Source organism: Ambystoma mexicanum, chromosome 6p, assembly GCF_040938575.1.
Source record: "Ambystoma mexicanum isolate Mex_15411 chromosome 6p, UKY_AmexF1_1, whole genome shotgun sequence".
Lineage (NCBI taxonomy): Eukaryota > Metazoa > Chordata > Amphibia > Caudata > Ambystomatidae > Ambystoma > Ambystoma mexicanum.
Window position 1 is genome coordinate 1117072813 of NC_090935.1, and position 21407 is coordinate 1117094219.

Here is a 21407-nt window from a genome sequence, read left to right on the forward strand (position 1 = left end):
GTTGTCGGTGAAGATCCTCACCACCTTGCCCTTGAGGGACGGAAGGAAGGACCTGAGGGCCCAAAACACTGCACGGAGCTCCAGGACGTTGATATGTAGGGATTTCTCCGTCGGGAGCCAAAGGCCTCTTGCGTGCAGATTTTCGGTGTGCGCTCCCCACCCTTCCAGGGAGGCATCCGTGGTCACTGTCTCCTGATGGGCTGGGGTCTGGAAGTCCAAGCCTGCCGTCAGATGCGCGCGGGTGCCCCACCACCGGATCGCTCGTCGGAAACTCTCGTCGAGTGTGATCCTTTCCTCGAAGCTGCCCGTCGTTTAGATCCAGCGCGCGTCCAGGAACTCCTGCAACGGGCGCATCCGGAGCCTGCACATGGGAATGAGGTAGATGCAGGAAGACATCATTCCGAGGAGGGACTTGATGGACCTCACCTTGGCCTCGTCGGCCACCAACATCCGCTGCACCTTGCCCAGGATGGTCCTGGTCCTCTCCTCCGACGGGGAGGCCAGAAGGGACACTGTGTTGAGCCTCGCTCCCAGAAACAGAGCGTCTTGCGCGGGTACCAGGTGGGATTTGGCGTAGTTCACGGAGAATCCCAGGTCCGTGAGAAGTTGGACGGTCCTTGCCGTGTGAACCACGGCAAGCTCCCTCGTCTTGGCTCGGATGAGCCAGTCGTCCAGGTAGGGGTAGACGTGGACCCCCTCGCGGCGCAGCTGCACCGCCACCGGTGCGAGGCACTTGGTGAATACCCTGGGTGCCGACCGTAGTCCGAAGGGGAGGGCTTTGAACTGGTAATGACGCCCTTGGACCACAAACCTGAGGAATTTTCGGTGCCCCTTTAGGATGGGAATATGGAAGTAGGCATCCTCCAAATCCAACGACGACAGGAAGTCTCCTTCCTCCAGCTGACCCAGGACGTGCTGGAGGGTGACCATCCGGAACTTCTGCGCCTTGATGAACTTGTTCAGACGTCGCAGGTCCAGAATGGGGCGCCATCCCCCCGTCTTCTTCTTCACGAGGAAGTATCTCGAGTAGACTCCGGAGCCCCGAAGCCTCTTTGGGACGAGTTCGATGGCGCCCTTCCTGAGCATCGCTTTTACCTCCAGGAGAAGTTGAGGGACGTGAAGTTCTTTCCTGGCCACGGGGGGGACGCGCGGGCACCTTCTCTGCAACTCGAGCGCGTGGCCCCGGGCCAAGGCGTCCAGCACCCAACGGTCGGTGGAGATGGACTCCCACACGCTGACGAAGCTCGCCAGCCGGCCTCCCACCGGGGTGCTTCGGTGGGGTCCCGACCCCACGGCCGGTTCAATCCTGCTTCGACGAGGCTTTGCCGCCTTGACCTCCTTGGCGACGACGGCGGGGTCCGCCAGACTTGCCTCGTCCTCTGTAGGCCTCCTGAGACGACGAGCGGGCCGCTTGACGGTAGGTGGAGAAACCGCCGCCGGAACCTTTGGAGGCGCCCTTGCCTCCGCTGCTCCGAAAGGGCGTCCGTCGTTGTTGCAGAACTCCCAGGGCCCGGGCCGTCTCAGTGTCCGCTTTAATGGCCTGAAGGGAATCGTCCACCGTTTTCCCAAACAGGTTGTTCCCATCGAAGGGCATGTCCAGGACTCTGGTCTGAACGTTTTGACGGAAGTCCGTAGCCTTGAGCCATCCACGTCGCCTAAGGCAAACGCCGTTGCCCAACTGGCGGAACCCAGTGTCGGCGATGTCCGTCGCAACGGTAATGGCGTGGTCCGAAGCCACCTCACCTTCCTGCAGGATCTCCAGGGCCTCTGTCCTCTTGTCGTCCGGCAGGAAGTCCAGCAGGGGAGCCAGTTTGTACCAGAGCTCCCTGTCGTAGCGGGCCACGATAGCCAAGGCGTTGGCCGCTTTAATCGCCGTCGCTGCCGACGAGATGACTCTGCGTCCCATAGCGTCCAATTTCTTTCCCTCACCGTCCGGTGGGGAAGTCGATGTGGAGGCCGCACCCCCCCCCCGCTTTCTTCCTGGCCGCCGCGGAGACGACGGAGTCCGGGGTAGGCTGCGCCCGGAGGCACAGGGGGGCCGTGTTCGGGACCCGGTACTTCTTCTCGTACCAGTCTCTTCTAGCTGGCGTCGTGGAAGGGTTCTTGAGGAGGGTGAGGCCCTCATCCCAAATGTCGTCCAATAGAGGCACTGAGAGGACCGTCTTCCTCTTGGCCTCGCGCCGCTGATAAAGGAAACCTTCCTTCTTCTTCTCCTCAGGGCAGAGTTGAAAAAGCTCGGATGCCCTGGTGATCATGGAGTGGAACGATCCAAACTTGTCGGGCGGAGAAGCCCTGGTGGGAGGCGACGACGGTACATCCTCGTCGTATACCTCGTCGTCCGTACCCGTCGCTGCCGTGTCAGTCCCCGTATCATCCCCTCGGGTGGACGGGGAGGAGGGCTGGACGGGGCGCGACGGCTGAAAAGGAGGTGGAGGGTGGATCCTTCTTTTCTTAGTAGGGGGAACACCAGAAGGTCCCGGTTCTGGGTCCCCCGACGGGAGAGGTTCCTCCCTCGGCAAGTGTAGTCTCGTCCTTATCTCTGAGCATAAGGACTGTATAGCCAACAAAATGGCCGCCGAGTTGTCTTGCGGTGCTGGCAGAGGGGAATCCGACGGGCGATCAGGGGCCCCGTCGGTACCCTCGACGATGTCGTCGTCACCTGCGTCGGGATCCATCCCGACGGGCCGGTCTTCTTCCACGCCGAGGCCGTGGCTTAAGACCTCGACCAGTTCCTCCTCCGAGGTTGAAGCCGAATCTACGACGACGCCCTGCCCCCCCTTTCTCTTCCCCTCGGGGGATTTCACGGGGGTCCTATCGATGGGCACAAAAGAGGACTCCCTCCGAGGTGGCAGGGAGACTCTGAGCCCCGAGGTCGCCACCACTGGTGTAGCCTGCACAGGCTGAGCCAGGGCCGCCGCGACAGTTTCGATAGAGGGCTTGGCCGGATGGATTAAGGCCTTCACCACCTTAGGTGCGCTCACCGCCTTATCCTTGAGGGGGGGGGGGGGACACCGCCTCGCTCCCCCTCCGCCTTCGAGCTCGACCGGGGCCTCTCCAGGAGCTTCGCCGGGTGCTCGGCCTTCCTCTTACCCGACCCAGAGCGTTGGCTCGTGGTTGATGGTGCCGGGGAGGGTGCGCCCTGCCTGGCGCCCGTAGAGCCCGACCGTTCGGCGCTCCCGGTGCCAGCGGACTCGCGGTGCTTGGCCTTATGTTGGACCCCTGTCGCCGGGGCGTCCTCAAAGGTCTTAGAAGACCGCTCAGATTTCTTCTTCTTCTTCTCGCCGGAAGGGCTCTTCCCTTCTAGCCAGTTGGCGAGACGTTGATGGCGGTCCTTCATGGTCCGCTCCGACATGTTGCCGCAAAACGCACAGTCCTTCTCCACGTGCGTCTTGTCCTCATGTAGGCAGTAGAGACAAAAAGAGTGTTCGTCCTCCTTAAAGACGTTCTGCAGCTGGCATCCAGGGCAGACCCTGAACAGCTTTCCGGGCGTCGAGCTTCCCTTCTCCTGGGCCATGACCGGGCCTGAGAAACTTCTGGAGTCCTCCAAAAGCGTAGCTCGACGAAATCTTCACCCTTGAGGGGCGCAGACGAATCCGACACGGGTCCCCGTTGATCGGATAGAGAGTCGGTGGAGCTTGAGGCTCTTTTGACCGAAAAAACGAAGTTTTTGAGAAAAAACGTGAAAAAATAGCACTAACGCTCGAGAGCAATAGCACGAGGATCCCAACACATGAACGTGCGGTAAAAATCTGAAGATGGCTGCCAGAGGTGGGGCTTAGGTAGAGGGCAGTCATTGGCTGTGGTCAGTATGACGCAGAGACCAGTGATTGGTTATTACTACGAAAGTCAGATCAGAAACGAAACTGATACTGGTTTTTTTTTTCTTTACCGAGGATTCCCAGCCTGACGACGGGGAATATTCATGAGCATGTGAATCCATGCCAGACCCCATGCTGGAGAATAATAATAATCACGCATTGAGCTGCCAGTACAACATCTTTCAATCCATTAAGCCAAGTGCCACAGTGGTAGACACCTTCAAGGGGAAGAGCCTTCTGTTGGGGTAGATTTTCAATTTTATGCATCATCTCCTCCACATGCCAGTACCCCAGCACTTTTTGGTCTGTTCCCCCAAGTGAGTGGGAACCTTTTTACACACGCACTCATTTTTTTACCCTATCTTTTGGGATATTTTGTATTTATTTGAATGCATTTTTCTTGGAGTTCTACTTTCCTCCAAGTTTTGAGGTATCTGTCTTTTGCATCACACAGTACTCTGTGCAGTGTTGCTAGGAGCCGTATGGGCTTCCCTTTTTATTTTTTGTTATAGAGGGATATTTTTATCCTTCCTATCTTTTATATTTTAAGATCAGCACACCCCACCTTATGAGTATTGCTAAGGGACTACATAGTGAATTGGATAGTCCAGTCCCTTTGTTGAGCAGCACTTACCTTCGAGATGTATGGGGATGCAGACCTTACTTATACATCAATAATGGAGCCAATTTAGGAAGTTCACAAAAAGAAGACTGTTTTAATGTCAATTATCTAACGAACATCAATGCAATCGCTCGATCTTCAAACTCAAAGTACTTTAAGAAAAAACTGCACGTTTATAAGCAGGTGTCATCAATTACGTCTAAATCACATGTGTACTAACGTCATCCTACGTGGCAAACTACATAAACTTATAAGCATGGACTATTGGTTCTGAGGGAACTTCCAAGTAAATGATCCATACTAGTCTAAAAAAGTGTAACTATGCGATTGGTTACTCATCAGGTGGGGCAACTAAGCCCTCCCTTGAAAATGACCACTATGAACGTCACTAAATACACGACATCCCATAGGTTTACACACTATAGGATCTCTAAATACGCAGGTCCTCTACAATTGGTTGGCACTCTATCCTCTTTCAGTATTTTTCCACCTACATTAGCAGCCTGCAGAAGAATTAGGGAGTGAAAAGCAGCCTGCCTTCATGCGTAGGTGTGACCATCTCGTTGATCCAACTTCATGCTTCCATGTGACTAGAGACCATGAAATAGAGCCTTTTCGTGTATTTAATATTTTCTACTAGACCTCAGACATCTTCCTTGTTATGTTCATGCCTTTTGAACAGGAGGTTTTGTTCTTTCACAAGATTTTGTATCCAAAGTCAGTTCCCTCCAGTTTCGATAAGACCTTGGCTTCTTGGCTCGTCCAGCCTCGCCTTTCGCTGATACACTGCTTGTAATTCAATTTCTGCTTTTTAACTGCAACACACTGAAACAAGGCCTTTTTGCTACTGTCCAACCTGCTATAAGACGTTTAGTGGAAACATCCATAATTCTTTCATTCCTATGTATGTATACATTGGCGCTTGCTGCAGTCCATTTACTATAAGCTTGGAGCTAGCGTCACGATTACTTTGCTACAAGCGTTTCTTCTGCATCTGTACACGTGTAAAATGACTTGATATCTTCATCTGTTTCAGTGACATAAGCTTCTTCATCTTGAGCCCAAGATGTCACCTATCCTTATTGCTTTCTTGATGCCTTATAGAATATCTACATTCTCTGGTCACTGCATCTCTTTATGTACTTCATCTTCAGCTCCATATAACATACTGGCAATGGTTACTGACACTACCATTCATCCATGCCATTTACTGGCTCTGCTTCTTCAAGAATTTCATTCAAATGGCCATCATATTTCTTTTTATGCAGATATGGTTTTCTCAATGGGTACGTTGGCTCCCAGACTTTCTTAGGTACTGGCCCTTTCACTGGTACTGGACTGAGTCCATACTCTGCTCTTTGTCGATTCAGCTGTTCTGCATACATCACATACTCTGGTTTCCAGCATACAGGTAGAAGGGGCAGGTTGATTAAGGTGGGGGTTCTTGGCTCCCCCTCTACACTTGCATCCCCATTCTCACTGCTCCTGTAACTTTTAGGTTAAAGTGGCAAACTAACCCGAATAGCTTTTGGCACTGATTTTATCCAGTATCGCTCCATAATTCTGAAGAGAAAAATGCTGAAAGCACATTTACTGCGCATTCGGCAGTCACGAAAATGCTGAATTCCATTATACCGTAGAAGGGGAGTGGGCCATTCAGGGGGTGTCCCTCACAGTCTCAAGGAAGGGATTGGGGCAGAAACACAGATGTACGATCTATGCGATTACTGCACAGCTCCATTTTCACATTCAGAATATCTGTATGTGTTATTATGGCTCACACAGTAATCACATAGATCCATTTAACCCTACCTACACTTGTGCAATTTTTCCTCCCTGGCTGTACTCGCAGCCACAGTACTGCACAGAAGGGCAACCATTGACCCAAAATGTTGACTGTATTCTCCCCCCCCCCCCCCACCATTTTATGTTTGCTTGTCCCTTCTTGGTCCTTCTGCTGTGCTGGGTGGGAGGGTGAATCCTGGTTTGACTTTTGTCTGGGGGGCTTGGGGGACAGCCAGGCACCCCATAGACTGAATGGTGCATGGGTGCCGATTGGCTGGGTTATTGAATAAAAGGCATAGATCCTAAGGATGAAGACAAGCTGACCCCTGGAAGATGAATCAATGAAGAAAAGGAGAGAAGTCCGCAGCCACTTTGTCGACTGGATATATCTTCTGTGTAATCGCTGCTGCTTGATCAGTTCTTCCAAGCATCAGGAGCACTCCGAAGAGGGCGACTTTCACCTTTAGAGTGGTGGTACTAATCAGTTTGATACGACCTGCATTTCGAGCCATCCCATGACGAGCTGTGACCTTCGCGGGCTGCAAACTGACAATACCATCGGACCTGTGGCCACTAAGCAGTGCATCGTCTTCCGAAGATCGAATCCTCCAGAAACTTTGATGGGCTGCTTTCAGACCTCAAGAGGCAAGATTCCACCCTTGAAGTCCCCTTAACAGAGTGCAGGACCAATAAAGCAAGACGAATCAACCGGGCTATAGTAGTTTACTTGCTATGAATAATTCATTCATTTTTTCAAGTTACTTATTGCGTGTGTTACAGTAATTGCCTTGCTGAATAATTACTTACCTTAGTGTACATATGAAACAAACCATTATTTTTTATCTAACTTTAGTGGGTCAGTGTTTCTTTGGCCTATGTGTATACTCTTAGTTCTTTGTACCACCTACAGCCCTTTCTCCCTCCTAAGAGAAGCCTGGCTGCTCAGCCATAGCTATCAACAAAACGTGTGTGGTTAAGACATAGTAAGATTTGGAGCCCTGTGTCCCAAGTGCGAGTATTCACAAGTGCTACCATTTGTGGACATTTGTAAAACTCCCCAACACCTTCAACATGGACAAAATGTGGGGTAAAAGGTTAACTAGAAACTGTTCACCCACCTCTGGCATATACCAGTACATATAGCCCCGGTAGACACACATGCTTACTGCTAGGCATATGAAGGTGAGAAGCATTATGGGGGAAAGGAGGAGAGTAAAGCTTCCACCATCCACTTACTTGGTTATGCTTCGTTGGGACTGACTTGTGCAGCACATTGAATAATTCAGATTTTTGGCAAGTAAATTAAGTAAAGACAAGCATAACAATTGCCATCTTCGGATGAAATACTACAATACGGAAGTGAAGGATTAACATTTCTAGTCCAACACTTTGTATGGCCCACCCAGAGCCAGCTAGGTTGAACACTTGTCAGGGTTCAAGGGTGACATCCATCTGAAGTGTGGGTTATTGAAACTGATCCTTGTTTCGCAATCTAAAATACAAGATTATTGTCCGAGGTTCGCCCAGCATGCTGTCTTTTTTTAAGCAGAAGGGCCAGATTTCACACAGTGCTTTGCTCTTCATCTTGAAATTTCTGAATGGTCTCTGTCAATCCATCAGCCTGGGTCTGCCATGGTTATGTTACAAGGCTTTTATGATAAGGCATAAAATAAGCAGTATTGTTTGCAGTTTGCGAAATCATTTTGTAGCTTGCTAATTGCTTTGTCATTTGTGCAGCACAGCTTGCAATATAAATTACAGTGTTCAACGAAAACAGCTCACCCTACATTCTTCTTATGCCCTACGGGATCTCCCCCATCTCCCTTCCTTTGTTCACATCAAGCTTAGAGGGGCTAGGGAAGAGTACAGCAGTAATAATCTCCTAACTGTGCCACATCACCACTAAATGACTGCCTTGTCTGGAGGTTGGCGCACTGTGACCGCGGTAAACGTTCTTTAGTCTATGCAAGAAGAGTAGGGCGAAGATCAGAGGATCGGTTGGAGGGGAAATGCAAGCAACCTAGTGACGGCACTATCATACACATGCCTCATCAGTAAAGCGCAAGAGTACGCAGGAATTCATGTGGCAACAAACCACAGACCCTTTTGTATGTGTTCGAGAGATATTGTGCAGTGGGTAACAGAGACGCCTTTTTACGTGAAAATTCATAAGTCGAAGCCATAAGTCAAAAGCCAAAAGCTTTCCATGTGGACGAATGGTTGCGTTTTTAACCCCTCGAGCATAGCACACATACGGGAGGCAGGGAGAGATTCTCCATTCGCCCCTCCAACTAATCCCGGTTAGACAGAAAGGCAGGCTACTGTGGTCAAAGATGTGTTTGAAAAAGGCCAAAAGAGCTTCCAATAAATTACCACTTTGTGCCAAGACAGTAGTTCTCACTCTCGTCTAATAAAGCAAAATGTTTTAAACCCGAAAATGTTCAGCATGCACCACATGACATCTCAAGAGGTCTGAAACAGAATTGATGTGTCGCATTTGCACCTGAAGCTGCAAGCTCATCTCTGAAGTGGAAAGCCATGAATACTCCATTTCAGTCAAACTTATTTATCAAGCTTGCCTAGCCCACACTCTTCCTTCCCTGCATCTGCACCATTACTAAATTGGCTGGTCACACAGAGGCAAGCACAAATAGTTACACTTTTTACACTTTCCATGGTTATACAGATTACTGAATGGAGCAATAAAATAAGCACTAAGTGGGAAACAGTTATATTTACAACTGCATTACTTACTCTGCATATTTCCTCAAGAAGCAGCTTCGCACAGTTTGTACCAAGGTCCTCAGGGAGCACTGGTGGTCCTTGGCCCTGGGGACTAGAAGCAAGCTCAGCACTTAGGAAACTTCCCTCTGTGGTTTCAGCTACAAGTGATAGTCCAAACCCCGGAGACCTTCACACAAAATAAAATGGAAATAAAAGATCAAAAGACTGCATTAAATACTTAAAAGCAATTTGTAAAGCTCAAACGAAATAAAGGGCACAGAATATTTCAGGTGAAATTTTGGCACTAAGTAATTCACACGGTTATTACTTTAAAAAAAAGTTATCACCACCAGTGTTGGTTGCTAAATGTGCGAAACGATGGGACACAAATATCTTGAGATGTGCAATGGATTGGTGTAATGAATAAATGAAAAGCACGTTTTTAAAAACATTTAGAGTAGGATAATCATGTCAACAGCAGGAGCAGTAGAACGCACAAAGCTGCTTGTTAATATGCTACAAAACTCACCCTAATCTTTACTGCCTTTAAATTAAAACAAGGTAGACCAATACAATAGGGAGTGCAGACTATCTGGTTTCAAAAGGGTTCTCAACTTTTTAAGCAAATAGAAATAGCAACGTACACTCTTGGAGAAACCATGTTACAATAGTTTATAAATGAATCAAAAAGGTATGCAGTATGAATGTCATAGCTATCTCTTTTGGAATCCTCAAGCCCATCATGAGGTAAATAACATGTACTCATTAGGTTTCTCTATTAACTAAACCTCAATAACAATGAAGAAAGTAGTACTACTAGGCCCGTCCACTTTCGCAGATACTTATTGGGGGAGTGCCCGGGGAAAGGACACGAGCCATAGCAAGCCCAAGCACTCTTCCCCTTTAAAACTTTAGAGAGCAGGCACAGACCACGTGCAAATAGCATGATCAAGCCCTGAACCCCTGCCTCCGAGGCACCTTCCCCCACAGCCCCTTCTTCTGTGTCGAATGCAGGCCTCAATCTTTTATTCACCACTTCTAAATGGTAACTTTATTCTTTATTTTCCCCCCTGCTCTGCTTCCATCCGTTTATGCAGACTAAAGAGGGGTTCTCTGTGTGCACGCATATCACAGACCATTCTCGGCAGTTGACTCTCACACTCTTTGATTAAAGTGTTTGGGCCCGCCTCACTGTTGGTATGTCTGAATTCTGTGAAGCACTTTTTACAAGTCGTTCAAATGTCGTCTGATGCGGTGGGAAGAAATCGTTCAATCGTCAAAACACCGGATCATCTCAAACTTTGTCTGATCCAAGAGGGCAAGTACAGATTCCCCCATCGATGTGACACGCTTCCGGGGTAAGCTGAGGTGGGAGGGCTCCTTCTGGGCCTGTTCCAGTTAGTCACTGTGGTACCGGGGCGCACCACAAGGTCTCTGGAGTGACTTGCAGCAGCACTTCTGCCCGGGGCCATGAGGGTCCATTATTGGACTTAGGTCGGAGGGGTCTTTGGCTCCTAACAAGGCTGGTAATGGGGATCCTGTCTGGGAGGGCATTTCGCCTCACACCAGACCTTGGTCCAAGTCCGATTCTGCTCCACTTACCGAGTCACCACACAAGGGCCCTCAAAGGCCACTCCCACTCAGGCCCATAAGGCAATATTTTAAGTCACTCATGAAGGAAGTGCATGTCACACCTCCCCCACCCCGACTGCTCAACCAGTGGCACTATATAGAGTATACACATTAGGTACAAAAATACAGTAGCACAAGCAAACACTGACCAGAGCTTTGGTATAAAAGTACATAATTATTTATTTAAAAACACACTTGTAAAAATACACTGGCACTAATATGTCAAGCAAGTTCAAACAGTCATTAGAAATATGTACACCTCCCTGATTAATTATTCGACAAGTCTTAGAAAAAGAACACCACTTATCATCAAATACAGAGGTGAGCGCTTAACCAAGATGGCACTCCAATAATTATTTAAAAAGGGAGGGAAAAGGCAGAATTAGAAAAGCACACAATACCAACACTTTTAAAAGAACCACAGCAAGTCAAGAAAGGCAGAGTCTACTGTTGAGAAAGAACGTTCATAGGCAAGGCCCACTCTTGGAGAGAGCAAGGTGGAATGTGCCCAAGATCACACAGTTGAAGTACACTTTAAAAGTCTTTGCAGATAGTTCAAAAGGAGTTGGATCAGTTCAGAAAAGTTAGTTAACAGGTCCCAGGCCACCCCAGGATAGAGAGTCAAGGATTTACGGGACACCTTGAACAGTCTGTTGCAAGGGAGACCAGGCGGGACACAGTACCTGAAATGGTGAGAAAGATCCAGCGGGGGCAGTTGTTCCTGGCAGCGCGTGCAAGTCAGTGCTTCGTCCAGGGGAAGAGAAGATCTTGACGTGGAGGAAAGCAGGAGGTCGTTGCACAGCCAGGGAAGAAACCAGCCGCAGAGTTTCCCGGTTAAAAGGTACTACCCTTTTATTCGCGGTAGTGGTGAAGCGTGGCTATCCGGCTGCCGGGGTGCTTGGCACAGGCGATTCGACCACGAGACGATCCAGGAAGTCGAAAAGAGGGCGAACTGGTTAACCCCACCAGTTCAAAGGAAGAAGACTCTCCAGGAAGAAGATCTTCTCTGTCGTTGGGAAGTGGTGAGTCGGTTCAGCAGGGCTCCACCGGTGGTGTCGTCGTTGCAGGTCGGCTCAGCTTCTCCCTCTTCGGATAAAAACCCCCATTCATCAGTCCTAGATGTCACTCAAACATGCTAAGTGGTGAGCCGGGCGGCTCACTACTGGGCCAATCACACAAGAGTGCGACTTGAGTTGCCGAGGCAACTCAGTCCAGGGTGCCTATTCCCCCCCCCCCTCCCACACATCCTGTAGACCCAGACAGAGTGGCACCACTTTTGGAGGCTTCTGTGCAGAAGCACGCCAAAAGTGGAACAAAGGGCTCGACTTGGAGTTACAGAGGGGAACACAAACGCCATTTTAAAACCGAGTCCTGGCAAAAAGACCCAACCGGCGAATAAATATTAAATAAATAACCCGGCGGTATCTTTAACATTGCACCAAAAAAGTGGTGCGTTTAAAATGAATGGGAAAATCCTATAGGAAATATTCCGGTGGAATATTTTGCGTGGTAACCACTGCCACCAGCCAGAAACTCGACAAAGGGGGACTGCACAGTGCCCCTTTGAAAAACAGACCCAGGGGCAATCTAATTACCCCTACCAGTACTTCCACAATATGATGGTTTGTACTGGTTCTGTTCACAATTTAAGACTACTAAAGTCAATGGTGACTTTACATGCCCGGGGAGACAGTAGTCCGTCCCAGGGTATGGAGTCTATGTTTGGGGGTCACTATGACACCCCTGTGTTACTGCACTGAGGGTGCTGTGTAACACACTTACCAAAAACGCATGAAACCCTATGGAGTAAAAGACCCCATAAAACACATTACAAAGTCAAAGGACATTCTCAAATCATGCCTAAGAGTGGGAGAAAAAGAGTCTCACTCTTAGCAGGAGAAAAAAATAAACCCCAAAAATCCAGCAAAGCTGCTGGGGGATTCGCTAGGTTTGGGAAATTAGCCTTTACAGAGAATTCTCCCTAACACTTGGGGATTCCAGTACCAGGGAGTCCTCAGTCAACCAAGGATTCCTTTCTTCAGTCATCTCAAGGAAAACCAAAGTTTAGGTATATACCTTCCACCTTACGTGGTAGGCAAAGCCATAACGATCTGTCAAAAACCAGCTTCTGTGCAACTGGTCACAAAAAGGGTTGGACGCGATACAGGTCCCTTCCAAGAGAAAAGCTGTGTGTGACAAGCCACCCTCCTACTCATTCCACAATGGGGGCAGCAGATACACCTTCAGTAAAAGCCATGCATCCTAGTCTACCTCTTACTAGAAACTTCTGGGGTGCAAGGAGCACTTCCCGGATAACCCAGGAAAAGGGTATACCAAAACTTTTCTCTGAGCTTCCAACACGAAAGCAGTTACGGCCGCTGCCAACCTTAAGTTCTGCAGAGAGCTGGGTGACTACAGCTCCCTCCTTCCACTTGCATTTTAAGCGGGGTTTCGCTCAGGCATGACAGAAGCTTGCCGAGAAGCACAGGACCTCATGGAGGCCTCCTATCATCATCTATACACAGCTGCTTTGGGTATGGGTGAATGTGTGTCTCTTAGGTAGCAAGGGCTGCGCGCAAAGCCACCAAGTTCCAACCAGACGTGCAGGAGAAAATCATGTATCTGTGGTTTGATAGGGTGGAGCTCTTCAGCCCTGATGCAGATGGAGAACTCAATGCAAAATAAAGTGCCCAAATGGTAAAGTCTTTATCAGCTCTAAATAAGCCTCTCACAAAGCCAGCGTCTTCAGGCCTTCGGAGACAGCAATTTACTTCCAAGAGTTCCAGAGATTTTAGGGACTTCCACAACTGCCTGGGTAGACGAGATGGATTTCAGAGTGCTCCACTCAAGAAAGTCACCCCAGGGATTCTTTTCCCAGCCCTTCCGCACCCCAGAAGCCAAGCAGTCTAAGTGACATGAGCTGGAGCAAGAGTGTGTTATCTTGCACAGTGGAAGAACCTACCCAGCAACAGTAGGTCCTCACAGGTGGTAGACAGGGCTATCACCTTCTACATCCACAATCCACAAGACCCTCTCTAGGGGTCTGAGAAAGTGGGATCTCACTGAGAGGGGACAAGGACTCCCATTCCTACCAGGAACTCCCTACAAAGAACACAGTGTCTGCCTATCTGGGACTAGAAAAGACTGATGATATTATGGATTGGCATACCCAACATACTAACATTACTCTCAGATATTTGGCTGACGTCAATGCTGAGATCCCTGTGAAGGCAACAGCTGTTGGAGATCACGCCCTGTGGGAATATGGCAGCGAGAATAAAGAGACGAGGAAGCTGAAACTGAGCAAGAAGAATCCTACGCAGAAGCGAGCCTCTGACGTGTGAAAGTCCTGGGGGGGCAGAGGCACACTACACCGTGGAACCAGCTGTAGTGTGGTGAGAGCAGACCAGAGAGACAGACAGAAGGCCAGCTTTGTGAAGGGGGACGTAAAATGGTGATAGTAGGGAGAGTGCCTCGCCTGGTGATGTAACCATATTGCAGCTGTGGTGGGTGTTAGGGAGAATTCTCAAAAATCAGCTAATTCCCTCCACCTTGGAGACCCCCTGCAACTTTGGTGTCTTTTGAGGACTTGACATTTTTAACCTGGAGATAGTGTGACCCTTTTCCTACACTCTCATTTATTTTAATGTGAATTTTACCTCTGTCTCTTTTGGGTATGGTGTCTGACAAATTCCATAGGCGCATCTTTTACATTGCGTCACACAACACCTTCAGTGCAGTGGTACAGGGAAGTATTTCAGATTTCCCAAGGTTGAAATGCCTTCTCTGGGATAAACTACTGTTTCGCAGAGCAGTAAAGTGAAATTGACTTTACTTACCAATGTAACTGGCACACACCATCTTACAATAGAGTGCTGGAGGGGTTACTTCGTATCCTGTGTCTAGATGCTCATGTAACATTTTTACATTACCCTTTCCTCACAGAATGGCTGGTGGCAGTGGTTTTGTTTGAATTACCATGGTTTGCGGCTCCGGTAAAGCAACCACAGGAGTCATCTTTTTCAAAATAGTGCAGATCCATCTTTAACAAAATGGTCCCTGGTCGTCTTTTTTTGTCATGTCTTTGTGGAAAGGTCCCTCTAGAGATTTTCTCTGCATGCCAAACCAGGTTTGGTCTCTTTGTTCAATTCGCCTTTGGTGGGATTCAGGAGTGAATTCTGAGAGTGTCTGGGGTAGGCAGGAAGTGAGGGAGGTGCCCGAAACTCTGTGTGCTTAGTCTCCTAGGAGACCCAAATGCACTTGGTGGTGATTGGCTGGCTGGCTGACTGTCCGGCAAGGACAGCCACCTTGCTGGGTGAGTGACAGGTAAGCTGGAATGAATGGGAGAAAACTGAATAAAAGGTGAGTCTTTTGGCTTGGAAGGCAGAGCGGACCACTGGACGAAGGAACCGAAGAAGAGCTTGAAGAGGATGCCTGCTGCAACTCTGTACAGTTGGCTTGCCCAGTGAAGCCCTGCTGCAGTGCTGAAACATCAAGTTCACATCGACAGAGAAGCCCCTGCAAGGACGACTTCTCCCTTTGAGTTGGTGGGACCGATTAACTTCAAAGTAAGCCACCTGGACATCCATCTCGGAGCTGGCTGAATTGCCACAGAGTTGCTAATGGAATCCGTATAGCCAGGGAGTGGAAGACCAGATTATGTGCGTTGCTTTTAAGCTGGCCTAAAGCTTTTGGAAGATCCTCCGGACTCCCAGAAAGCAGGACTGACCAACCCTGAGCCCCCTCAGCAGAGTGCGGGACACCAGAAGCAAGGACAGTCCATCTTGACAGCCAGAAATCACGTTGTTGCTATTTGCGGTAGACACGAGGAGCTGAAACACGCAACAGCCACTGCAAGTGAAGTTTGCCGGTTGTGGGTCCCGACAGTATGATAATAATGTCCCCAGCACCCTTGTTATTGAAGTCACCTGTGGTTGTAGATTGTGTCAGTGGGCCATCCCAAAAGTGTCTTTATTGATTCAGAAACTCAGAGTGTACAGTATTGAAGTATATTTGTGTGTTACCATTACATTGCTCCCTTCTGAAGAAGGCTTTTTAACTGACTGATAAATACATTTATAATTGTTTATGCAAGAAACCTTGAGTGTAAGAGTTTATTTGAATACCTGTAACTGAATATTTGTGTACCTCCACTACAGCTCACATTTCGCCTCTTGAGATAAGCCTGGCTGCTCAACACACCACCAGAACTGTGTAGTACAAGCTTATACCAAAGGTTGGGTTGCCTATAGCTGTAGTCGTAGTTGTTTGTAGTGTTCCCAGAGGGTACTGCATACAAACTTTGCCTAACAGTGGGCCTGGGGACCATTAGCCGATGCCGCAAAAAAGTACACAACGGAGAAACGAAGTCCTCAATCTCCATACGAGAAGGGTAGCAACTGCTGAGCCAGGCAGGAAAGAGCAAATCGAGAAACTCCGGGAGACTGGAATTTCTGATGGGTGACAATGCCAGAAAGGAGACAGACCGGGACCAAAAAAGAGTCTCGCCGGGCGGCACCACCACACAGCAGCTGTGGTGGTCCTGGGACCTGTTAAGCGGCAACAGAGACAAGGAGATCAAATACCCAGTGTCCAGTGTAGCAACTGCCGAGCTGGGGAGGCAAAGGGAAGAGAGTGCCCCCGAGAAGGTAAAGTCTGGCAAAGGGACGGACAGTTAAGTCCCTGAGTTAAGAAAATCCAAAAGGGGCTTCACTAAAGAGTGAGACAAGAAGCTGGAAAAGCCAAAAGGGGTCACGGGTGCCCGAGAAACCAGATTGCTGGGCATGGGAAGACGCCCAAGAGAGACCATGCTGAGTTGAGCCAATCAGAGGGCCACAAGGCTTTGGGGAGCCCTCCAAAAATAACATTTTTCAACACTTGGAAAACAGGAAACCTAGAGGGTTCAATTTTTCAAGCCTAAATCAGGAACAATTCGAAAGACAATGTCCGAGTTAGTGGAATCACACTAAGAGAATAATTTTTCCTTTTAGGGAACTGGAACTATTGGATTTATGTAAAGACTTAAAACTTGTTATTAGGAACCTGAAGAGAGGACTGAAAACCTGACTTTGACAAACTATGAACACTAATGAACAGTACTTGGGAGCAACCCACGTAGCTTTGGCCAGAAGAAGCCCGAGTGAAAGGCTACAGCTCAGGCAAATGTTTATGTTTAGCTGCTCTCAAAAAGGTGGGGCCAGATAGAGGTTAGGTTTCGGAACTGAACTATTTTGATTTGGACAATTGATGAGGACCCTTAGTTTAGTTTAACAGGGAGGGAAAAGCCCTCTTAGCAATAGGGACAGGTAGGCATTTTCTTTTCATTTCCAATAAACACAATTGAAATATGAATCTCTAGTCTGACTCCTGGTTCGCCACGCCACCCTCATCCGATCATCCCTTCAGCTAGGTGAGTGGCTGGTATCTGTGGACCTGCCGGGTACATATTTATACATTCCCATTTGGCATCCGCACCACAACCATCTACGGGTGTCCATAGGCCACTATCAGTACAAAGCCTTATCCTTCGGCCTCGGGCGACTGACTAATCAGAGCACAGTCCTCTGTTCAAGGCTCTTACCATCTACAGTTCTTTCTCAACCCGATGTATTTACTGCTCATCTGTCAATGTAAAGAAATCCACCCCCATCTCAACGTAGAAGCTGAAGTTCATAGGCTTTCTATGGGATTCAGCCTTAATAGTAAAGGTTGTCCTTTCGTCAGTAGCCCTGTTCCTGTCTCACTGCTCAAATTGCTGCTTGGTGTTTCTTCATCTGTTGTGCTTCATGCGGCCTGTGTTCACCCAATACCCATGGCTACTGGCAGCAGAGGCATTGGTTCTGCGACCTTCTGCTTATGGCAAGTGGACCACCTTTCTTTCTCTCCCCCACCCCTAATTCACAACGGTGGGTAGAAGGAGGGGGGGCCTGGTTGTAGTCAGTGTTCAGGAATCCTGCACTCAATCCCAGTACAAAGGAAAATGGCTTTGTTTTAACTATTGGATGTTCGAAAAGTCAAAGGATCGCCCTACAGGTATACATAGACAACATCCCCTCCTTGACAAGTCTTGTTCTTTTGGTGACTCCGGTCTCATCGTACAAAAATGTATTTGGCAGCTATCGTGGAATACCTCTAAAAAAAGACAGGCTAGTCTCTTTTGCCGATCCTGTAATCAAACAACAATTTAGTAGCCTTGTCCGTCTGTTCCCTAACAGGACCTCCTCTTGTATACACAGATCTGAATATAGTCTTGAGGATTCTCGCGCACAAGCCCCTTCAGCCTGATGGCATCAGTTGACTTGCGCCCGGTTACTTGAAAAACAGCCTTCCTGGTGGCTGTTAGGAAAGACTTTCTTTTTGCAACTTTACCTCCATATTTTCCTATGGAATCCCATTCATTTTGCTTTTGAAGGGAATTCAAGCCTTCAGCTTCACTTTCCCTTTAGCCAACGTTATGGGGAAACGGATTATTCCTTTAGACGATCAGTCCTGGGAAACGTTTCCCTTTGGGAATTCTTGTATTTTTAAATTGCACACAGCATCTTACAATGCAGTGCAATGGGGATAACATTTGAATCAGCCTACCTTTTTAGACATGGGATTTTTGGTTACTTTTATATGTGCTGTGACGAAACCCAGGATATCGTCACTACTTCCGTAGAAGACACCCCTTCCCATGAGGCCAGGGAAGTGAGGCTGCTACCCGAACGTTCCCCTGAGGGTGGGACTCAGTGGGTGGATCTCATGTGGAGGGAAACCCCCCTATCGGACCAGTGATGAGTATTGTGGGAGAACTCCTACATCTCTCCTTCACCCCCACTCTCCATCTATACCATGTACTTCCATAAGACTCATGAAGTAGAAAGAACTGAGACAAAGAATAGGGAGGAGTTGAAAGACACTGCTAACAGCCACTAAGGTTTGGAAGAGGTGTGGAGTAAATTATAAGTTACTCACTGTATTGACTAACGTACTCCTAGTCCATAGTCCCCTTTCCTCCATACTGTATGGGCATCCCTCACTAGGGACGCAAAACAGAACCTTTTTCACCAGAATAAAATGTCTTCACATTTTAATTTAAATGCACATGGGATGCAGCCCCGGGAGCATGCACTCCCTTGACTCCACCCAACTGCGCCACTCCTCCATCCCCTTTGACGCGTCTGCTATGTTAAAATGCCTGATGATACTGGTTCTTTGACTAGGAGTACGTTAGTCGCTACAGTGAGTAACTTATAATTACTCATATGTCCCGTCCCCTTTCCTCCATACTGTATGGGCGATTACAACAGAACGAAGCCCTGGGGAGGAGAGTTGCCTCTATTATGATAACAGGTTTCTTAAAACTGTCTGACCAAATGTTGTGTCTGATCTGCTGCTGGCGTCCAAGCAATAGTACTTGCAAAAGGCCAGTGGAGAGGCCCAAGTAGCCGCCTGGCCGATTGTTTGCCATAGCACGTACCTTTGGAAAGCCACGGCCGTGGCTCTGATCGCATTGGGCATGAATATTTGCTGGAAACGTCATGTGCTGCCCCTCATAAGTTTCCTTAATGACCATCATCCACCTTGTAATTGACGCTTTGGATGCTTGGCCGCCTGGTTTTGACACCCAAAAGTGCCAAACAGGGCCACCGAGTTACGGAAGGTCTTAGACCTGTCTAGGTAGAATCTCAGGGCACCGCTGACATCCGGATAGTGTAACACTTTCTCTGCCTAATCCTTCGGATTTGGGAAGAAGGTTGGAAGTACTATCTCCTTGTTAAGGTGGAAGAATGACAACCTTTGGGAGGAATGAAGTGTGCGTCCTAAGCACCACCTTGTCCCGGTGGAATGTGGTATATGGCTCCGATGCCACCAGGGCCTGGATCTCACTAATCCTGTGCGCTGAGGTGAGGCCGACCAGAAGCACGGTCTTTATGGTTACAAGTCTGATGTCCACTGATGCCATGGGCTCAAAAGGTTTGTGGGCCAGGGCGGCCAGCACCACGTTGAGGTCCCAGACCGGTTGTGGTCGCTTGACTAGAGTATATAATCTGGTCAGGCCAGCTAGGTGTTTTTTAACCACCAGATTGGAAGAGGAGAAGAGATTCTCTGGAGTTTCTATAAGCCCCAATGGCCGCCAGATAAGTACGGCAGGTGTGCTGAAAAAGACAATGCATTGTCTAGTGTGCATACCAGAGGTTCTATCCCATTTGCCTGGGCCCAATGACAAAACCTGGTCCATTTGGTTTTGTACCGACTCCTTGTGGAGCTGCTTCTGGCCCCTTGAACAATGTCCAAATTGTCCTGTGACAACAGCAGGTGTCTTAGGGTGACATGCTCAGGAACCAAGCTGCTAGGGCTAACTTCTCAGGCGCCGGATTTATCACTGTGCTGCCCTGCTGGCATAAGAGTGGGGCTGGTCCCACTGGGAGGAGGACTGGAGGCTGACACGACAGCTGGAGGAGCCCGGATAACCAAGGTCTGGACAGCCACTGCAGCGCAATCAAGATGAGGCGAAGCAGCTGCGACTCCCTGACCTTGCAGATGACCCTGTGTATCAATAGGGTCAGAGGAAAAGCATATGCCCATATGTCATTCCACTGAATCTACAACACATCCCCCAGTGAGCCGCTGACCTGTCCCTTCCAGGAAGCATACTGGTGACATCTCCTGTTGCTCCGAGGGGCAAATATGTCCACCTGCATTGGCCCCACCTGTTGAAGATATCCCTCAGGAAATGGTTGCTCAACTGCCATTCATAGTTGTCGACCCCAACCTGCTGAGTCTGTCCGCCTCCAGGTTGGACTCCCTCAGGAGGTGGACCGCAGAAAGGTAAATATTTTGATAGAGCCCACTCCCATATGTCAATGGACAACCTGCAGAGAGGAGGAGGCCTGGTACTGCCCTGCTTGTTGATGTAATACATGCAGGTGGAGCTGTCTGAATGAAGACTGATTTGTTGCTGATAATAGGGAGGAAAGCTTTGAGGGCAAGCCAGATGGCCATCATCTCGAGCCAACTGATGCACTCTAGATGTTCCTGTTTTGACCAGAGTCCATGAACATTGCAACTGACAGGATAGCTTTCCATCCTACCAGGGACAAGTCAGTGGTAATGGCGAGCGCTGGTAGAGGCTCCCGGACGGCCCTGCGCACTAACAGGTGATCTCCACCACAAAAGATCCTGGTGAAGGTGCTTTGGTATGCTGACAAGGGCTGATTCCAAGAGGCTGAGAAGTGTAGCTGCAGCCTCATTTTGAGCATTGTGTGTGGCACTGCCAGGAGGCATGCTGCCATAATTCCAAGCAGGTGTCGATACCACCATGCCGATGTTACCGATCTGCTGAGAAAATGCCTTGTGGCCCACCTCATCACATTGCTCTTGTCCTGGGAGGGGAAGATTCTCTCTGACCTCTTATCCCAAATTAGGCACAAGAATGTTAAGGACTGAGTGGGAAGGAACTGATTTGAGGTTGATAGAGAACCCCAACTTGTACAGTGTGTGCATGAGGCTGATCGTTGTGCATTGCCCTCCCTCGGGAGAATCCGCTCGTACTAGCCAGTCGTCGAGGTATGGATAAAGGTGGTGGCCTTCCACTCAGAGCAGTGCTGCCACTGCATTCAGCCACTGAATTCATTAATCTTGTAAAGAGACTCAGAGCTGAATTGAGGCCAAAAGGTAAGACCTTATATTAGAAATGAAAGCCCATGAGCCTGAACCGGGGGAAGGTCAGATGGCGCTCCCAAATCAGGACGTGCAAGTAAGCATCTTTCAGATACAGGGAGCACATCCAGTCCCCCCCCATACAGTGTCTCCGCTATGAGTGCTGGCGTAACCATCTTGAA

General features: G+C 48.9%; 1 protein-coding gene across 1 annotated transcript in view; it reads right to left on the reverse strand.

Moving 5' to 3' along the window:
- Positions 1-21407, reverse strand: part of RCL1 (RNA terminal phosphate cyclase like 1) — a 534592-nt gene that overhangs the window by 192288 nt on the left and 320897 nt on the right. Inside the window, exon 7 of the mRNA XM_069625721.1 lies at positions 8980-9136. Coding sequence (XP_069481822.1) covers positions 8980-9136 — 157 coding nt within the window. The remainder of the gene's footprint in view (positions 1-8979; positions 9137-21407) is intronic.